The sequence below is a fragment of the Cebus imitator genome, unplaced genomic scaffold (assembly GCF_001604975.1).
Source record: "Cebus imitator isolate Cc_AM_T3 unplaced genomic scaffold, Cebus_imitator-1.0 Scaffold629, whole genome shotgun sequence".
In the NCBI taxonomy this organism is placed as follows: Eukaryota; Metazoa; Chordata; class Mammalia; order Primates; family Cebidae; genus Cebus; species Cebus imitator.
Genome location: NW_016107944.1, coordinates 671294 through 691889, shown reverse-complemented (window position 1 = coordinate 691889; position 20596 = coordinate 671294). Strand labels below are relative to the sequence as shown.

General features: G+C 53.0%; 1 protein-coding gene and 1 non-coding gene across 7 annotated transcripts in view; both read right to left on the bottom strand.

The window, feature by feature from the left end:
- The window catches only part of LOC108295281 (myosin phosphatase Rho interacting protein), a 141718-nt gene that overhangs the window by 5379 nt on the left and 115743 nt on the right, over nt 1-20596 (bottom strand). For 4 of the 6 annotated variants that reach the window (XM_017517349.2, XM_037734507.1, XM_017517352.2 and 1 more), the window contains 9 exons: nt 19471-20041; nt 17136-17252; nt 10618-14424; nt 6757-6904; nt 5830-5947; nt 4419-4578; nt 3365-3484; nt 2291-2377; nt 1486-1648 (listed from right to left, as the gene is read on the bottom strand). In XM_017517349.2, the coding sequence (XP_017372838.1) occupies nt 1486-1648; nt 2291-2377; nt 3365-3484; nt 4419-4578; nt 5830-5947; nt 6757-6904; nt 10618-14424; nt 17136-17252; nt 19471-20041 (5291 nt within the window). The remainder of the gene's footprint in view (nt 1-1485; nt 1649-2290; nt 2378-3364; nt 3485-4418; nt 4579-5829; nt 5948-6756; nt 6905-10617; nt 14425-17135; nt 17253-19470; nt 20042-20596) is intronic. The other 2 variants (XM_017517357.2, XM_017517356.2) reach the window with 1 other exon arrangement.
- Nucleotides 8409-8511, bottom strand: LOC119469333. The gene has a single exon (XR_005198126.1). It is a non-coding gene; the product is annotated as a U6 spliceosomal RNA (small nuclear RNA).

Here is a 20596-nt window from a genome sequence, read left to right as displayed (position 1 = left end):
TTGGCAGCGTCTCATTCTGTCACCCAGGCTGGAGTGTAAGCAGGACAGTCACAGCTCACTACCACTTCCACCTCCTGGGCTCAAGTGATCCTCCCACCTCAGCCTCCCAAGTAGCTGAGACTACAGGTGCATGCTAGCAATCCTGGCTTGTTTTTTCTATTTTTTGTATAGACAGGGTTTTGCCATGTTGCCCAGGCTGGTCTTGAACTCCTGAGGTCAAGTGATTTGCCCACCTCAGCTTCCCAAGGTGCTGCGATTACAGGTGTGAGCCACTGCGCCTGGCCAGCATAGGAGTTTTGATCTGTTTCACTTTGACCTGAGCCAGTTCACCCCTCCTTAGGCAACCTGGTGGTCACCATATTGATAGCAAACTTAGTGTGGGCACCTGATTGACTCAGCTTGGTGCACGACTGCCCAGAACTGCTGGGCTCAAGTGATCCTCCCACCTCAGCCTCTTGGGAAGCCAGGCCTACCACCATGCCCGACTACTCAACGTATTTATGGAAAAATGATTCTTCCTCCTAGCATCTGTCAGTATCATCATAATCGCTATTTCTTGCCTGACAGAAAAAAAGCTGATTTTTTTTTGGGGGGGAGCTATTAGTGAGCTAGCACACCTTTTCCTGTTTGTGGGTCTTTGTATAAAAGGTCAAGATGAAGGTCAAATGAGATTATGTATAATCTGGCTGGGTAAAATGGCTCACACCTGTAATCCCAGCACTTTGGGAGGCCAATGTGGCTGGATCGCTTGAGCCCAGGAGTTTGAGACTAGACTGGGCAACATGGTGAAACCCCATCTCTATTAAAAATATAAAAATTAGTCAGGTGTGGTGACACGTGCCTGTACTCCCAACAACTGGGGAGGCTAAGCTGGGAGAATCCTTGAGCCTGGAAGGTGGAGGTTGCAGTGAAATTGTGCCACTGCTTTTCAGCTTGGGAAACAGCAAGACCCAGTCTCAAAAAAAAAAAAATTATGTATGATATGAAAATGCTTGATAAAATGTTACCTCTTTCATCCTCTCTGCCATCTATTTTTTACAGGGTATCTAAATGTTTTTAGCCAAGAAAAAAAAAAGAGTCAGTCCTGTTGTTCATTCCAGAAAGCAGGGAGCTCCCTCCCATTCTCCACTCTATGGCCTTTTACAGATTTTATAGTAATATCCTGGGATCAAGCAACTAGTAAGAGCTACTTCTGTCTAGTGATTGAGTTCTTCAGAAAAACAAGACTTGTTATTACTTTGAAAATATTATGCTGATATTGTGGGTTCTCCCTAGAGCAAGTGGCACAGTGTCCACCACTGTACACGGGAGCGAGGGCTGTCTGGGGCAGCCGTGTGAGGCTGGTGCTCCTACTCCATGGGGATGCCTGGGTCTACAAGCAGCACTGGGAATCTTCTGCTTTGAGTCAAGCACCAGTAAACCTCTATGATCAAATCCCCGCAATCCCCTGAGCAATAATCCAGAGGGCATGACCTGAGGACGCACCGTATCCCGACACCGTGGCACTGTCAGGGGACTTTTCCCCTAGTGCTTCTGTTGCAGCCTTGAGCTGCTCCTTCAACCTGCTGATGTCACAGTCAGCCTTAGCCTTCGCAATGCTGAGCTCTGTGTAGATGTCTTTGTACTTGTCACTAGCGTACTTCTTGTCCTTGGGAGTGAAACGACAGAATGGTAGTTACATCCAGGAAAGAGGGGCATACACAACATGGCTTATCTCCCCAGGGGGGCTGAACATGGTAGGGAGCCTTGTTCACCTCTGTCTTCTAGAGGCAGAAAGTGGACAGGGAGGAAACACCAGGAGGCCTGAGGACACAGGCATAACCATCTGGATGTGGCCCTGAGTGTTCCAGCCCCTCCTTTGTGGGCTTCAGCCTGGAAAACTCTCCCTGTGTCTTGGATTCCCTAAGTGACTGAGTGGCCACCAATGGTTCTGTCATCATCCCTGACTCCAGGAGTCCCTGGAGGAAGCTGATGAAAGCCAGGAGGCTCAAATGGAAGTCAAGCCATGCCTCACTTCACAGGACTTTTCTCTGAAACATTCCTTCCAAAGCACACAAAAAGCACACACACACTGATGCTGGAGCCAGTCCAGGCAGGCTGCTCACATCCACGTTCCTACAGCACTTGCTTGCAGGCTGGTCTTTTAAGAGGACTTGATTTTGGAAACCTTCCTCAAAAGAGTAACATCTGCTTCAGAAGAACCCTCGCTGAGCCCCAGCCTGAGTTTAGGAGGCTCATGTCACCTAGAGCCTGCTCCCGTACCTGCCTTCCTGTGGTGTAGTGGCCTTACCCGAAGTGCCGTCTGCAGCTCGTCCTTGAGGGAGCTAATCTCCTGTTTCAAGTACTGTATTTCCGATTCCTTGACCCGCAATAAGACCTAGAATGACAGAGAGATCAGGGACCAATATTCAGGAGCAAAGGAATCTGCAGGGTCTCCAGTGCAGACTGAAGCATGCAGAGGGCTCTCCAATCACCAGTGAGCAGGGCAGCCCCATGGTGCCCAAGCATCGTTTAAACACCGCTCACAGCTTCAGCCTAACATACAAAAACAGGAAGAGGAAAGAAATGGCTGTGATTCCTCCCAGTGCCAAGGACTCCCCCCTCAGCCTGGGGCGCCATGAGCTAGACCTGCTTATCTCTGGGGACCAAGCCCGAGAGAATCAGTTAATGTTATCACTGACACTCAGCCTCCCCTGCCAGCCTTTTTGGTAAAGCACTCATTTAGTACAAGGCACAGGCACAGCAGACAGTGGCCTGACACCTGGCCTCAAGGCAGGAGCTGATCTCACCAAGCAGTGCTCCTCCCAGCCTTGGCTTCTCAGTGTCACTGCCAGGAGGCAGCTCCATGACAGAGACAGAGCTGAAAGCCACTGGAACAGGCCCAGCAGCGTGAGCTCTGGCTGGCTGAGTGCTGAAATTTTAGCACATTTTAGGATGAAATTTTAACTTAATGTGGAGAAATCTAAGTGCCTTCCTAAAAGGATACCCAATGCTCCAGAATCAATTATTCCAATGTAAAGCGAGCCTCCCTGACCTGAGCTGCAGCAACCACCTGGCTATGGAATGTGTCCTTTTGAGTGGTGTTTGTGGCATGGCAGAAATGGAGGGGAGGGAGTATGGGAAGTGAGATGGGGTCAGGATCCCCACAGCCTCTCGAAGGCTCTGCTGGGCCAGTGGCTCTCATATCATCTGGCAGCTCACTGGTCCTTGCTGCCTTGGGGTGACTTGAATCTTCCCAGGCCCTTCCACTCCTGCTGTCGTGGGTCTGTCCCTCCCACAGTCCTCTAAGTCAGGGCCATGCTGCACTCCCCTGGAGCTCTGGGATGCAGAGCTGAGTCAGGCAGGGCCTGGCTCCTGATGGTACCTCCAGCTCGTAGGCATCCTTGCCCTGTGCAAGGGGTGACCCAGTGGCCTCCGCACCGCCGTCCCCAGTCAGTAGCGTCCGTAAACGTGTGATCTCTGCAGCCAGACGGTTGTTCAGCTCCTAGGGGACAGCAACACAACAGTGACACTCCAGAGCCGCCTGGGGCCAAGTCGCATGATACAACTCGAGAAGGCCATTTCCCTGGGTTCTTTGTATATCTGTAGAACTGTGCAGGCAGGACCCAATCGATAACCCTTAATTCCTTTCTGTCACGATAACTAGTGTCACTCTGTTCTATGGCTGGTCCCACCTGAGCTCCTGTGGGGTCATCTTTAAGCCACAACAGAAAGGAGCGGACCTAGTCCTGCCTGAGTAGTCTCATATACAGCCTGGTGCAGCGGCCATGCCCCCTGGGAAGGCCTCAGGTGAGAATGAGATTAGGTACCCAGTCCTAAGGGGATTTGTGCAGGGTGGGGACACAGAGGGCTGCTTAATTTGGTGCCCACAGAAAAGTGAATACTAATTCTGACTCAAAACTTTCAATTAGCCAGGATTTAAATGGACCCCGATTAACTGAGGAGCAAGCAATTCTTAAGAAAAAAATCTGACAAAAATAAATGTGAGTACTAAGTCTGACCCTGAGCAGTGTCAGCTCAATCGCCGGGGGACAGTATCTTCAAGGAGTGGGATGATCCTGCCAGGCCCTGCCCAGAAACAGTGAGCCGGAGGTTCAGAGGAGCACAGGGAAGACACTAAGACACCCGAGAGTCTCAGAAAGGGTCAAAGCAAGAGTTACTTCATGTGTAAGCAGACGGTGCATGTGGCAGTACAGCCTTGCTCCAGCTATTTGCAGTGATGTTTCTGACAACACGGATGGCCACGTTGGGTGGCAGGGTGAAGCCTTGGGGCAAGGACCACTTTGTGGCTTGGGGACCTTCATGACACTTTGAGGGTAAGGTCTGGCTCCAGCTCCAGTGTGGGCTCACCTGACTATAGGTCCACCTGACCTTGAGTGCCCCTGACTAACCTTGGGCTCACCTGGCTGCAGGCTCACCTGGTTGTGGGCGTTGAGCTCTTGGTTCTCACGCTGGCACTGACGCAGGGCCTGCCGCTCAGCCTCCAGCGCCTGGGCCAGGTGGGCGTTCTCCAGGCACTTCTGAGAGTACTGCTCCGAAAGGACCTCCAGTTCCCGCTGCACTGACTGCAGCTCCTCCCTGGGGAGAGGGCGGCACTCACTCCTCTGCCTGGTTGAGGGCCAGGCCTCTCAGAGGCTGGTGTCCCTCCTTGACACCAGACCAGCCAAGCACAGGTCAGACCTGCGCAGTCTGTTGTCTTAATCAGCCTGGGTCACACAGAATAAGGAATCCCACACAGAGATGGCTCCACGCCCCTCCCTGGTCCTTTCTCACAATCTGACAGTCCTACCTCCAGCACTTCTCTGGGGACGCCAGTCAGGGCAGAATCCAATCCCTGTGCCCACAGACATCCCATTTCTAGAACTCTCTTCTGACTCGGAGTTTGTTTTCAGTAAACCCACTTTTGAAGGTACCTGTGCCTGATAGCCAGGACCAGGCTCTATGCAAGACTCAGAAAACCAAGCTTCCTAAGGCTGCCCTGCCACCCTGGATCCAGGAGGGCCATCTCTCTTGCAGGTGACCAGGGACAAGAGGCTTCCAGGTGAGCCACCCTGCTCTGACTGAGGTGAACATGAGCCTCTACAGGGTGCCACTAACCGCTGCCAGCTCCTGAGGCAGGACCCCTGGCTTTGGCTACACTGCAAAAGCTCCTGGTAGAGCCTGAGTGCTGTGATGCTCATGGCACCCAATCTGTTGGCTCCTGGCTGCAGCAGTTTTACCAAGCAAAAAGTCTACAGCAGTTATTCTGGTGTTGTTCTATCCTCCTGCCTGTGCAGAGGGAAGCAGCACATGTGCAGTTTTTTGTTGTTGTTGTTTTTTAAAGACGGGGTTTCACCGTGTTGGTCAGGCTGGTCTTGAACTCCCGACCTCAGGTGATCCACCCGCCTTGGCCTCCAAAGTGCTTGGATTACAGGCGTTAGCCACCACGCCTGGCCAACATGTGCGGTTTTTAAATGGTAGTGATAGTTCTTACTTCTACCCTGTATGACCAAGCCTGGCTGCCTGGCTTCTGGTGGGCCATGGGGCAGCTGTTGAGAAACATATGTGGGTAGCCACTGGGATCGGCCCTGGACAAGTGGAAAGTTTAAGATTTCATTCATTTCATCTCATTCGTGGCATTTCAAGGAACAGCCTCTCAACATGGGAGATCCTTCTTGGGCCATATCCTGCACTGGACAGGAGGGCATCTGAGCTGCCCTCAGCACCCATGGGCCCTGGGCCCCAACTCTCAGAGGCCTGTGCAAAGACACAGGAAGGGCCCAGCTTTGGCCTGGCCAGCCACTCCCCAGGGGCCCTCCTGAGGGTAGATGGGCAGGCCTAGCCACTTACAGATACTGGCGCCGCAAGGCCTCAACGTCTGAGTTGACGCTGCTGATCTGGGACCGCTGGCTCTTCTCCAGCTCCCGCTCCATCTCCTCCCGGTGGGCGTTCTTCATGGCTTCGATGGCTGCAGGCAAGAACAAGGCCTCAGCACCAAGGGGCCACGGCCTTCTCACTGACAGGGGTGGGAGTGGGGAGCTCCACACAATGGGGTGGTGCCTGCCACTGCTGCTGCTTGCTTAGTTAATCAGCAGTTGGATTTTGCATGACAGGCTAGCCCCTCACAAACCAATTCTCTAAGGTGAGTAGAGGCTGGGAGAATTCTCCATGAACTCCTCCTGGAAGGAATGCACATTTGGCTTTTTGTGTGTGTGTGTGTTAGAAGAAAACCAAACTGATTAAATAAATGTCACTGTTTAATTCCAACATGAGTTTATAAAACAAGCAAGCTTTTGTGCTGGTGTATTTTCTTCCTTAGCACTAAAGTAACCAACCACTGAGGTGGCAATTACACAAAGGGAAGGCAGGGCAAGGTGGGGGGGATGTGATTGTTCAGGGCCACCTGCCATGAGGCTATGTTTCCTCACCTGAGGGCAAGGACTCTCTGCCCAGAGGTGGTCCCAAATTGACAAATGTCTGTCGGGAAAAATCACTGGCTGTATTGACACTGGTTAGTCACTTGTTGGGACTGGAAAGTCACTGGTTGGGACAGCTCCCAAGCAGTGTGCAGGTTGTGTGCAGCCAGCCATGGGGATTGCCAGGGGCTGAAGTGTGGGCTCTCAGCTTATAAACTCTCAAAAGGCTCCTAAAATTTCAATAACGAAGCTTACATCTCAGCCAAAAGGCAATTCAAAGGCTGCCATTCCTCGGAGTTGTGTGTCTAGCTCAAGAAAAGCTCGCCATCCACACTGCCCTCGGGGTTAACCCACCCCTGACCTGAGATGGTGGCAGCTGTCTCCTCTGCCAGGAGGCGGTCCTTCTCCTCCCGAAGTTTCTCTAGCTCCCGCTGGTGCTGCCTCTGTAGATCTTCAATTTTCTTCTGGTGCGTTTCTTCCATTGCTGCAAACCCTCGCTCACATGTGGCCTGCAAAATGTAAGAGGGACTTTATCGAATTCTTTTTTTTACCTCTAAGTTGGGGGCCTTTTAAAATAAATGAGCCAGAAATCCCACCCCATCCAGGCCCAGCTGTGACTGGGCACTCACTGAGCGTGCTCCATGTTGGGTGCCCTAAGCAGGATCCCTGGGGCTGTCTGGGGATTGTCAGCGATGCCATCAGAGCATTCAGAAACGGGTGTTTGTTCCCAGTCAACGCTACATCTTATTTCTGTGATTGTCCTGTGCCCCATTTCTTCCTGGGAGAAGTTGGTATGTTGGGTGGGGAGAGGCTGCTATGAAATGGAAACCAGCTAATCCCCAATCTTCCTGCGGGGCTGCCAGTTGGGCCCACAGGAAGGAGGGAGGAGAAGGCACGTGTGCAGAGGGACACAGTGAAAGGTCTGTCAAACGGGGATGAAGGACTCGTCTGCTAGAGGGAGCCAAGGCCATTCCACAAACAGTGAGTGGCCTGGCAGGCACTGGGCTGGGGGCCTCTCAACCCACAGTGGGTTGGGGGTACAGAGTCTACTTCTAGGAGCTGGGGGTTTGGGCCTCGCCACCAGCCAGCTGACAACCTCCAGCTGGTCGCTTCATGCTCAGGTGTTGACTGAGAGAATAAGATCAGGCTACAGGATCTTGTTCCTTCTAGTCTGCGTCTTCTTTCTTACTCTTTTCTTAAAGGAGAAGGGCACCAATGACTTAGCACCTCTGCTAACTCTAACAAGAACATGACAGGAGACCAGCTTTCCTAGTTTGCCTGCACCTCCCTAGGGCAACACAGGCATGCCCCAGGATGGGAGCGGCCACACCAGGAAGCCCAGGCCTGATATCAGAGCTGTGCTTGCCAACAAAACAGGTGAGAATGCCACACAGCTGCCAGGAAGGGTGGGTGTACAGCTATTTTGAGCACAGAGGAATACACTTTCTGTCTAAACCCTTTACATCATTTACTTCAGAGAATGGACTGGGCCTTTCACTGAGTTTCAAAAACTGGAACAACGTGGCCACATTCCATTCCAAATTGAAGTGTAGGGGGGCTTTCCCACTCTGGGCTCACAGGCTTACTACTTGGTTAATCTTCTTGCATGTGGATTCAAGAAAGGATACCAAGAAATCCTATTGGCATGCCTGGGCATCTTTCTCTGGGCCCACTTTTAGCGACAACCTTCTGTGAGAGCCTCAAGCAGTATTTACAAAGTCGTAGTCAGCTTGTACTTGACTGCAACCCATGTGCTCCTCTGGGCGAATGTCTCAGCTACTGCCACCATTAACTGGGCATCCCATCCCCTCTCCCAGCGGCTCCACCTGGAAGCACCTGTCTCTTCCTGACACCCTTACGCCTCAGGATGGCTGCAGGAGCTTGGAACTCTGGATCTTCTGGTCCTCATGCCCCAAGGCCGGGCTCCTCTTTCTCCTTCCCATTCGCTTTGGTTCATATGTTGGCTTCTCAGTTAACACATTTAACTAATAGTTTTTTTTTTTTTAATTAAAAAAAAACATGGAATACTTCACAAATTTGCATGTCATCCTTGTGCAGGGGCCATGCTAATCTTCTCTGTATCATTCCAATTTTAGTATATGTGCTGCCAAAGCAAGCATAGCTAGTATTAATAGGTCTTTTAAGTCTTTTTTTTTTTTTTTCTCTGAGTCTACTTGCTGGGAAAAGTCTTATTTTGATCTGAGTGCTTTGGAATATTTTGCAGATAAGAGTCAAAAATCTAACAGAAACACTGAGACATCTTTAGAGACCCAGTTGCTTCTTTGGAGAGAAAAACTATATGCTAAAAGATCTTGCAAATAAATGTTAATTTTTAAGCCAATCATTCCTGGGACCAAAAGAGGTTCCTCGATGACTCTGCAGGTGGTGTGGTGGGGGCCTGTGGATGTTAAAGGGTGGCTGTTAGGCCAAGACCCTGTCCCCCTGACCCAAGTGGAAATCTGAATAAAGTGATGAAATCTCAAGGTGTTGTTTACAAGTTCCGCATGTCTGCAGGGGTGGGTGAGAGCACACACCTGGGCTGAAAGCTCCCAGGCATAGGAGGGGACACTATGCAATGGCAGTTAGGACAGCAGGGAGTGGACAGCTAGACAGCAGGAGTGGATGGTGCCCAAGCCCCTAGGGGGCCTCATCTTGACCTATATCACCTGTTTCTCCCTCCTGGGTGACACTGGCCCGGCACAATCTCTAGTCAGTTCTCAACATGAAGCACTCCTCTCCTTTCTGGTTTCTTGCTGGTGGTATAATGGCACCCGAATGGGGCCTCACCTGCACCTGGCTGGCTAAGCTAAAGCAGCCTCACTGTGGAGGGGCTCTTGTGGATGCAGACAGGAAGCAGAGCATTGCTGTGCCCAGGCCCTGCCCCCGTGGACTTTGCCGAGTGTCTGGGAAGCTGCTGGCTGCTCTGCTGCTCTAGTATGTTTGAGGTCAAAGCAAAGGTTTGTGCAATTAACTTTTCAAGGCACAACTGGCCCCAAGGTGCACCTGGGTGCTGCTCTTGGTGAACTGACCACAGTGTTGTCACATACACACACTTTCTAAAGACAGCTGTTGAAAGGTTCTCACAGCTCATAATGGTTTTTAAAAGGTTTTGACTGACTAAAATAATGGTGAAAAACAGCTTCATAGCTCTCCTGAGAAGGTGCTCGCTGACAACCAAACCTGTGTGTCTGGCTGGGGCCAAGTATGCCACACAGAGGTGACATGCGAGCTGTTTCCATTCAGAGCTAGAGAATTAAGGGGCTGGGAAACATAGGCATTTGCTCCACAGCAGCTGTGGGGATATGTGGGCAGGAGCAGTGGCAGCTGCCTGGGAGTTAGAAGCTCGCTGCACAATGGTGCTGGCCATGTGTGCACCCAGCTGTGCAACTTGAGCGTGAGAGGCGCCACCTGAACACAGCTTTGGTGGGGCCTAGTCATTTACTGGGGCAGCTTCCAGAATGGGAGGAACATAAAGGCAAGGTATGGCAAACTTCTGAGTCTAAGGGATGACACTTGGCAGCCACACATGGTGGGGTGGCCTGCAGCTATAAACCCCCCTGCCCCACGGGACTGGCATGTCACCTTAGTGTTCCAGGACCTCAGGGGCAGAGGTGTAAGACAGTTCTGGGAAAAAGCTACTTGTAAACCTCCCGGGGAAGGGGACAGGAGTGGCTAGAGGCTGTGCTCAGTGGAAAAGCTCTTCTCACCACAGCACACATCAAATGCCAATTCCAGAGAGGGACCCTCCATCCAACTCTGCTCTCCTGGGGCGATCAGGAGACTGCCCTCCAACCGGGCCCTGGCTCTCTGGGATGTTGCGGTGAGCACAAGGCTGTCCTCAGGCAGCTGCCTCAGATTTGGGCCTGGACTGGGCCAGGAGGGGTTCTGGGGGTGGTGCAGGAAGGAGGCAAAGCTGGCAAGGGGAATGGGGGCTGCTCTCAGGAACACGGAGAGGCTGCATTAGGGAGGCAGAGAGATGCTGGGAAGACTACATGCTCCTCTCCCACCAGGGATCCCGCTGGCCCTCCGACTAGTTTTCCTGGTGGAGGATGCTGCGGGATGCTGAACAAAAGAGGCTGCGATCACACCATACCCAGTGAGTAGAGGGGCGGCAGCACATCCCCTCAATTCTGCCTGCAGGGTAGCTGAGCCAGACACCCCCACACCCACACCCCCATTATCAAGGAGGATTTGCTTTGCAAATTGAATGGTGTGTTAAGACCTTAAGGCTTTCCAAGTCCCTCTGGTACTTCTCGCGCAGCGTGGCCGCATCGCCCTCCAGATCCTTGTATCCCAGCTCCTCCCGCATGACGTCCATCTGGGCCTCCAGCTCCTGGATGCGCTCCCTCAGCCCCGTCATGGAGTCAGCCTCCCCCTGGGTGGCCTGCCAGTGGGGGGCAGGGGCCGGCAGGGCCTTGGGCTGCGGCCCCTGGTGGAGGCAGAGGGTGTCCTGCAGGCACCTCAGGCTCTGTGAGTAGTGCTCCTGCAGGGTTCTCAGCTCCTCCTCATGGATCGTCTGTAGCTCCCGGACCTTGAGCTGGAACCTGTCCTCCAGGGTCTGCATCTGCTCACCATGGTGCCTCTCCACATCCTGCCTGTCTCTGACCGAGGCGTCCAGCTGGCTCAGGACTCGGCTGCGCTCAGCCTGCAGTGTGTTCTCGGTCCTGGTCAGCTGCTCCACCACACACCGGATCTCCTCCTCGTACCTACCCCGCAGGGCGAACATGCTCATGCTGTGCTTGCTCTCCGTGTCCTCCAGACACCGCTGCTGACGGTCTAGCTGGGCGGCCTTGGCCTTGAGCTCTGCATTCTCCCTTTCAATGATGGCGATCACATCCAGGTACTCGCTCTTCTGCTTGCGGAGAAGCTCCTCGTACTCCTCCCTCAGGGCCTGGGCTGCTTGTGCCTGCTCTGGGCAGGGGGGCTCCCTGGTCTGCCAGGAGTCCTTATAGAGCTGGAGCTCCTTCTCATATTCTAGCCGGATTCTGCAGGCTGTATAGCACACCTGGGCCTGAATAATGGCATCCTGAACCAACAATGAAGAATACTGACTGAGGCCTCCCAAGCAAGCGTTATATGAGAGACTCTGGGATACCTGGAGAAGCTTCTGGCAATCTCTTAGTGATTCCACAGGTGGCAGAGATGTTAAGGCAGCAGCTATCTCCTCTAAGAGGCTGGCCTTCTCCTTCAGCTGCTGGGCAAGCTCCTCCTGAATAGCAACAAAGGCCCTAGGGCTCTGGTCAGATGCATGAAAGGGCTCATGAGAGCCTTCTGAATCTTGGCCCAGGACTTCTCCTAAGGGGCTCAGGTCCCAGGACAGCTGCACACCATCTTCATGGCCCGCTGGAAGCCTGAGGGCTTCCAAGACCTGCTGCATCACTCTCTCAAAGTCTGGGGTTTGGTAGGCTCCCAGGATTTCCCTCAGCAGGTACTTGTGCTGCCGCAGGGCTGTCTGGGTGCCCCTCAGTGTCTCCTGGATGCTCTGCAGTCTGCGGTGGAATGACTCCCTCACTGACTGTGTGGCAAAGCTGAGCTCTGCCCTGACCCATGTGGCATTGGCCAGGATGGGGGCCAGACCCTGTGGGATGCTCTGCTGCCTGCCTCCTGAGGCACCGATTGCCTCTTCTCCCAGCGTCCCCAGATGCTTCCTTAGGGACTCAACCTGGCTCCAGAACTCACCGTCCACCAGCACCTTTCTGGCCCAGGTATCTACAGGGGCCCCAGCAGACTCCATCAGTGGCTGTCCTGACCAAGAAATCTCGTGGAGCATTCGGGAGACATCTGATGTTGTGTTCTTCAGGGAGTCTGCTATCTGGCTGATCAGCGAGGCCTCCAGAGTAATCTGGTCAGAAAGAAGCCTCGCCTGCTCCTGCTCTGTCAGCTCAGGCTGGGGGCGCTGCTGCAGGGATGCAGCCTTCCCATTCTCCTCGGTGCCACCCATCTCCAGCTGTGCATGGGCCCCGCCATCAGCTGGGGCGGGCCAGCGCCGCAGGGCTTGGATGGCACTGACGAGCGCACTCTCCACACTGGCCAGGGAGGCTGCGCACGCATCCTGCTCATCCTCCTGGCTGGCCCTAGGCAGAGATCTCAGCTGTTCTCGGCAATTTTCCAGGCACATCAGGGCCTGACTGTTCTTGACCTGGAAGTCTCCGAGCTCTCCAACATGCCCTTCAACCCTCCTGGCCCTCTCCTGCCTCTCCTGCTCCAGCTGGGAGGCCAGCGCACCAACCTGGAGCAGGCTGGCACGAAGCTGCTCACGCAGCTGGGCCTCAGTGCCTGCCCACTGGTGGTGCAGTGCGAGCAGTGCCTCACGGCTCTGACCCTGCTGGCTCTCCAGCCTCACGGTCACGTCTTTGAGCTTTTCCTCTGTGACGTAGAGCTTGGTCTCCAGGGAGTGGATGATGGAGAGGTATGTGTCAGGGTCACCAGCTGCGGGCAGCGCACTGGGTGCAGGCTCTGAGGACATGCTTTCTTCCGAAGGTGACCGGTCCTGGCTGGTGTCAGAAGATGTGCTGCTGGTCCAGGTCTTCTCGGACCCTTCGGGGTGAACGTATCTTTGGCACTGTATTGTGGAGAACCGGATTCTTTGCCTTTTAACACCAGGTGTCCCCTGGTCGAGTTTGGTTGTACCCTGCTGATGCCCCTCCCTGTCAAGCACTTCCACCGACTTTGGAGGCACTACACTCTCTTCCCTATTGGGGCTGCCATCGTCGTATTCCTCCCCCGGAGGACCCCCTAGGTCCTCGTCGTCATCCTCGAGCCTTGTCTGTGGAAAGGCCAGAGTGGCCCTGGTGGCTGGGACTGGACGGCCTGGGAGTAAAGTGCCATCCCTTTCTGTCTCTTCAGGGGTGTTCTGTGGCTCTTCCATGTCCTTTGGAGTCTCACTTGCAAATTTCCTTAAAATCTCTTCTTTTGCCTGGAGCTTAATTTCTGTTTCCTCTAAGCTGCTCCCCAAGGCAACCATTTTAACCAAAGCCTCATTGAGGTCCTGCTCCTTCTTCACCAGAACTTTCTCATGTGCTTCCTTAATGTGCTCCAGCTCTTCCTCCTTCTCTCTCAGCAGAGTGTGCATGCTCTGGAGCTGGCTGGCGACCCTTTGGTAGGAGTGCTCCAGGTTCTGGTTGTCGGCCTCTCTTCTCCTCAGCTTTTCCCGGAGCTCAGCCACATCCCCGTCGGATGTGGCCACACGCTCTGTCAGCTCCTGGAACCGCTGCCTGAGGAGGTCCCGCTCGTCGCAGAGGCTCTGCACATGCTCTGCGAGCCGGCGAACACTGGCCTCTCGTGCCTCCAGCTGCTCCTCCAGCTGGTGCACCTGCTCACTGCCCTCGAAAGTGGCGCTCAGCTTCTCCTTCTGCAGGGTCTCCACCTGCTGTGCCTGGCCCTGCAGCTGGTCCTCGTAGGCGCTGGCCTTGTCTTCCACCTCCTTCAGGTTCTGCAGCAATGCCTGCTTCTCCTTCTCGCAGCTCTCCAGCAGCAGCTCGTAGTTTCTCTGCAGCTTCTCCTCCATCAGCCGCTGGGCCTGCTCACTGGCGCCGAGCTGCTGGCTGAGGTCGGCAATACGCTCCTGCAGCCTCTGGACCTCTTTTTGCCGGTCCCGCTGCAGCGCCTGCTGTGTCTCCAGGCCCCGTAGCTCCTGCGTCTTCTCCAGCAGCAGGGCCTCGGCGCTTTTGAGCTTTTGTTCACTGGCCCTCAGCTGGCTGCTCAGTGCTGCCTCGCTGTGTTGCCGCTCCTCCAGCTGCTCTCGGACCCTGCCCTGCTCCCGCTTAAGGTCGCCTTTGAGCTTGGCCAGCGCCTGCTCCTTGATGGCCAGCTCCGCGGCCGCATTACTGAGCCGTGCCTGGAGGCTGCGGATCTCAGCCTCGTGGTGTCGGATTGTGTCCTTGGCCTCCCCATAGCTACGCTTCAGGGTCTGAATCTGGTGTGTAATCAGCTCCTGGCGCTGGCACTGGGCTTCAAGCTCACTCTGAAGGTCTTGGTTGACTCTATGGAGCCTCTGCCAGGCACCCGATGGGGAGGCGGCCACTTCAGTCTTAAAAAAACCGATTAAATACTGGTTAGTAACACTCGGGCCTCCCAGTTCTGAGTGTCACACCTCTGGCCAGGAACAACCACAGAAAGCTCCTTGGTGGCTTTGGCTTTTATCCTTTGCACAACTTTATTTTTTTTTCCCATTAAAAAAATCCAACGAATTATCATTATTTTTTTTTTTTTAATAAGTAGCTGCTTCCAGGTAAACAGAAAACATGGACAATAACATCAAAAAACAGCTTTAACCTTGGAGAAATAAACCAAACAAAACTGAATAATGGAACACACTAAGAAGCAAAACAAAGACAACGACAAGAGAGTGCCAGGAACAGGGACAGGCAAGAGGAGCAGCGCACCTGCAGCTGCTTGTTTTGCAACAAAAAGTATACGGTCTTGACAGCAAATCCTAAACAAGCGCAGGACGTAAGGTGTAGGTAAATGATGCCACTTCCTTCTAAGACAGGAGGAGAAGGAAGGAAGGTAACGCTTGGGAGATGTCAGCAAGGTGACATCCGAACATTTTCCTGTGGAAAGTGTAGCCAGTCCTCTAGAGTAACAGAATAACTAATCTCTACCTGTAAGAAGACAAAACGAAGGGGGAACGGAAACCATGGAGTAAAATGCGATAATCAACAAAACAAACAAACCTTTGTGGAGTTCAAAATAAGAAAAAGTGAAGCATGCAGAAACAAAACACAACACAAATGAAACAAAACTCCCCACACTGAAAGGCATGCAGAGACAGAACTCATTAATGTAGGGAAAAACAACACGAACAAGAGTGAGCGGAGCCCAGCCTACGAATCTGGCCTGCCTGTAGCTCCCTCTCGGTCTGCTGGCCGGGGAAGCCACAGATGTGACACTCAGTTAAGTTCAAGTTAAACTTCACGCTCAATGTCCAAACCATGCAAGCTCCTCCCAGCAGTCAATGCAGCACCCACCCCAGCAGCTGGCTCCTGACCCTTAACCCCACAGACCCCCTGATCATTCTGAGTCATGAGTAAAAGCATTTCCAAAGCTTAAAGGGTGGTGAAAAGTCACAAGTTATTAGATTTAGTGGGAAGGTATTCAAGACCAGCTTTGCCCAGTGCTGACCGACAGGGGCTTCAGTGTAGGCTCATGCAATCATCCAAGTTAGACCAAGAGGCAGGTTCCTAGGTTAGCAATGTGTGAAGCCCAATGCTAGTATAAATTGAATTATCTTTTATTCAAAATACTTGGGACAAGAACTGTTTGGAAATATTTGCATTCTACTTACTGGTTGAGCATCCCAAATTCAAAAATCCAAAATCTGAAATGCTCCAGTGAGCATTTCCTTCGAGCATAATGTCGGCGTTGTTTTGGATTTTGGAGCATTTCAGATTTTCAAATTTGGGATGCTAAACCTGTATCTTTACCACCTGATTTGAAGTTAATCTTGCAGGATGAGGCCCAATCAAGAATTTAAAAGATGCTCCCCAAATCTGGAGGGCATGCAGAAATGACCTTGGTGGGGAGGCCCACCATTACCAGGTATGAACTGGGCATGGCAATGACTATGACGCAAAAGGCTGGAGAGGAGAGTCCAGGGCACAGAGGGGAGAAAGAAAGAGAAGGTCCAGGGAGCACGCAGGAGAAAAAAGAGCAGAGTCTGCAAAGACGCAGACTATGGTCAGAGGCCAGCTGAGTGCCCCTGGTCCATCTGCTGCCTGCGATGACTCAGACCAAGGTCAGCGCACTGTGGTCTGGAAATACAGATACTCATTATATGACAGAGAATTGGGGTCTAAGAGCTGGAAGGGCCCCCAGGGATCACTGGGCCTAAGGCTATACAAGCAGCAGGCTGCCATTTAGAGGAGGGGACATGTGCACTTGCTTTGGGGGTCAGTAGCAGAGCCAAGTCTTGAACTCAGGACCCTGATTGTAATGTTATAACCTCAGCCTTTGCTGAGAAATTGGGCTCCCTGTTCTGGTACCCACTTCACTTCTCCCACAGTATTCATGCATCAGTCTCCCTACCACAATCTCCCCTACTGCTCAATGCAGGCAGGAATATATCTGTTTTATGCTCCAGAGCTGGCACAGGGCCTGGCATGCTGCAGGAAAGTCAGCACACACAGGCCTGCCCTTGGGCCAGGCTAACTCCAGTCTTGTGACACTCCTACATCAGGGCTCGGTGGTACAAGATCTCGGTGGAGGTATCCAGGGCTTGGGCTAGTAGTGGTAACAGCCCCAGGTCTGCCTGCAGGTGTGGTACAGACACAGACGGGAATGGGGTCCAGTGCCAGCTCTGCCACTGACTTACTCTTATTGTAAGCAGGCACTGGGCTTGCTGTATGATTCAATGTCTTCAATCTGTACAATAGGCCCAATATTACTACAGTGAAAACAAGGAGAAATCACATGCATATATATGGCATTTGTAATAAATGCATACTGGCCACTTTCACAGCCAAAGGGAAAGGTCACCAAAATGATTTTATTACCAAAAAAAAAAGTGCTTAGATATAGAGGTTTGAGGGAGATTCCCAAAATGTCGTACCAGGAGGGAAAAACAGAGCTCCCCAGCACACTGAGTGCCCTGATCCTATAGCAGAAGAGCCCAGGGCTGTGAGCTCCCGGGAGGCGAACCCTGCTCGCCAAGTTTTGCACACTTCTAGCCTGCCTAAGCATGAACTCTTCACACTGAAGCTCCTGAGCGCACCATGGGCCACAGCAGCCCCTGCACCCTACCTGCAGCACGTAGCCCTCACGGGCGCTCTGCTCCCGGCCCAGGGCCACCCTCAGCTGGTCCTGCAGGAGCCGGTTCTGCTCCAGAAGGTCTGAGGCCTCCTTCTGGCTCTGCTCCAGCTGTTGGCAAAAAAAACACAAAAAACAAAAAACATTCTTTTGTGCAAAATGACAATGATAAACAAAGCAGCTGCACAGCGCAGACTCTTCCACTGATCTTCCTTGTGGCCCAAGAGTTTTGGAGTCTCCACATTTCGGCAGATGTGCTGATACAGCCTTTACCTGCAGCATTTGGAAGTGAAGGTTCCAATGCAAGCCATCAGCAAAAATGGCAGACTCGGTACCATCTGGGGACCAAGGGACTACCTTGTCCTTCCTACTCCAGGAAGCCCTGGGTACCCACATAATTCCCACACCTGCTTAAGGTTCCAAAGTACATGCCCTATATAGATGCCAAGGCCCATATAGGCTGTGTCCACTGGGAAACAAGGGCTTTGCATCTGGAGGAAGACCACCCCGTGGGGTCCTTCAGGTGTCCTCAGCTGGTCACACAGGCCAGGCTAGGCTCTACAGGGTCCACTGTGAGTGATGGCCCCAAGCAGGCCTCACTTCAGGGCTCACCATGGTCTCAACTGAAACCATTCCATTTGACCAGTTTTACATGATGGATTCCACATTAAGTTCTGTTTGCAAAAAGGGTTCCCATAGTTCCCTTAAACAAGATGTGGACACCAATGAGTAAGCTGTTTTACATTCTTCTTGCTTTCAACAGCTTCAGCTACTCATTCATCCATCCACCTCTTTCCCACACACTTCCCAGGTGCCTCCTGATGTCTGGTCATGTGCAGGGTTACCCATCCTGCTTCCATGGCTCATGCTGAGTGGAGCTGTGTGTGTAGTGGGCAGTCAGGTCAGTGCTGCTCAGGGTGCTGCCAGGCTATACTGTGAGAGGCGGGGAGACCCCTGACTTTAATTTTTAAATTTTACTTCCTTTCGAGATGGAGTCTTGCTCTGTTGCCAGCTCAGTGCAGTGGTGCGATCTTAGCTCACTACAACCTCTGCCTCCTGGGTTCAAGTGACTCTCCTGCCTCAGCTTCCCGAGTAGCTGGAATTATAAGCACATACCACCATGCCCATCTAATTTTTGTATTTTTAGTGGAGACAGGGTTTCACCATATTGGCCAGGATGGTCTTGATCCTTGACCACAAGATCTGCCGGCCTCGGCCTCCCAAAGTGCTAGGATTACAGGTGTGAGCCACTGCGCCCAGCGGGCCCCTGACTTTTAAACAGTGAAGACTGACCCCCCACATTGTTGAGTCAGTGTGTCTCCTGCTAGCTGGCCCATTTTGGTAGCTTGAAGTAATGTGAGTTTCAACTGTTATTTTATTTCATCTTGCCTTTATTATTTGTTAATGGATGAGGAAAATGAAAAAGTACAAGTGTTAGTGCTGGTGTTAACTCAGCCTCACACACGTAATAAAATACAAAAAAAGATGTGAAGCGTGAGGCAGACCTAAGTGGCAAATCTTTAACAAGCTACTTACGTAAAAGAACACATTTGAAAGTGTTGAAAACTGTCCCCAAATGGAGAGTGAAACAGGAGTTCTACAAAAACCATAACGCTATGTCTACCTGGTTACAAGACTCCCAGATCAGACATGTAAATCCACTGCTGAAGTTCTACAGACTGGATTTCTGGATGTATTTCCATGAAAGATTATCTTATGTTATACATCGGAGGCTGGCTTGTTCATCTCTGTACCCAGGTGTACTAAGGGCCTCATGGAAGAGTGACAGTCACAGGGCAGCCTTCATTCATGGCCCACCTCACCTCACCACTGCCTTCTGTTTCACATCTTCATGACCTGGGACCCAGCTGTTGTCTCCTGCTGCATGACCCTGGCTTCAGCTCTGATCAGCTGCCCCAAGCCACTTGGGCTGGTCTCTGCCTCCAGCTTTGATCTACCCAGGCCAGGGCTGCCTACTGCAAAAGCATACCTGGCCCTGCTCACTCCCCTCCTGCCATTGGAGGCAGAGTGAGGAAACCATCTGGGCCCTGTAAAGTGGCCTGCCTCTCAAGGGCAGTGGCCCAGACCGCAGGATAAATTCCTCTGTGCCTGGAAGGCCCCCTCCCTGCCCTGTATGCACTGGTAAGCTCCCACAGCTCTCAGGCCTGCCTCAACTATGAGAACTGATCTGTGTGTTTGTCTCCCCTAGGTCTGCAAATCTCTCGAGGGGTAGGGCTATGTAGATGAACCCTTCAGGCCACAGGTGGGCACAGCTGATATTCTGGAAAGGCTGCTGAGGCAGGGGGAGGTGCCAGCCCCAGGCTATTACCTCCTTCTCCAGCAGAGAGGTCAGCTCGTGTGTGGAGAGCCGGTCACCCCCATCTTCAGAAGACAAGTGCACGGGGGTGATGGGCACCTGCTTCTCTTCCCGGAGAGGCGTGGTCTCCACCTGATGCCACCGCTGCTCTATCTCCACGTGGACGTTATGTGTTTTGAGGTCGCTCACAGGCAGCCCCGGGCTCCGGTCCACCTCCATGCGCAGGGCTGTATCCTCAGTGCCCGGCCCGTCTGTGGTGTCGAGCATCCCGAAGCGCTTGCGGCGCTCCTCCCGCCTCCGTGCACGCTCCCGCTCCAGCTCCCCAGGCTCTGCCTCAGGGCACAGGGGCTCATGGGTGTCAGGAGGCCCCGTGCCACCCACCCGCTCCTGAGCCAGGGCCTGCTGGATGGGGCGGAACTCAGCCCAGTCAAAGGTCTTGGAGCGGCCCTCTCGTCTCCGCTCCCGTGCACGGCTCCTCTTCTGCTCAGGGTCAGGCTCCCCCGGCTCTGCCTCTTGCTTCTCACTCGGCCTTGGGCATGTCTCAAAAGAGGAGCTGCTCTTGTTTTTTTCCTCTGGCAATGAGCTGTGGTGCAGGAGGATGGACACAGCCTGTCAGGGGCAGCTCTGGTATGGCCTGCCAGGTAGAAGCTGGCAACGCTGAGCCATGACCCAGCTCCTGCAGACACCACATCCTTTTTCTATCCCAATCCCAGTTTCCTAAGTGCAGGGAGGACAGGAATACTCTGCCTTTACCCCACGTCCCGAGGGGGAGGGGAGGGGAGGAGAGGGCAGGGAAGGGAAAGAAAAAGAGCCTCGGAGGGCTGAGGTTTCCCAAATGATGACACTAGGAGGGTCCCTTGACTGAAGAGATGCTGTGAGGGGATCACTGTGGTGGCCCCGCTGCCAGGGTATGGAGCCAGTGGAGTCCCAGGACTCCCACAGCCTCACAGGCAGGATGGCCAGCCCTCCCTTGTTCAGGGCCAAGAAATGCATCAGGCTGTACCTGGGCACAGCCACCGTACCTGCCTGTTCCAAGGCCTGGCCTCTATGCACCCCTGGACTGGACTGTGGTGAAAGAATGAGGAAAAACCAAACCTTCTCTAGAAGGGCTTAATTTTTTTTTTTTTTTTTTTTTTTG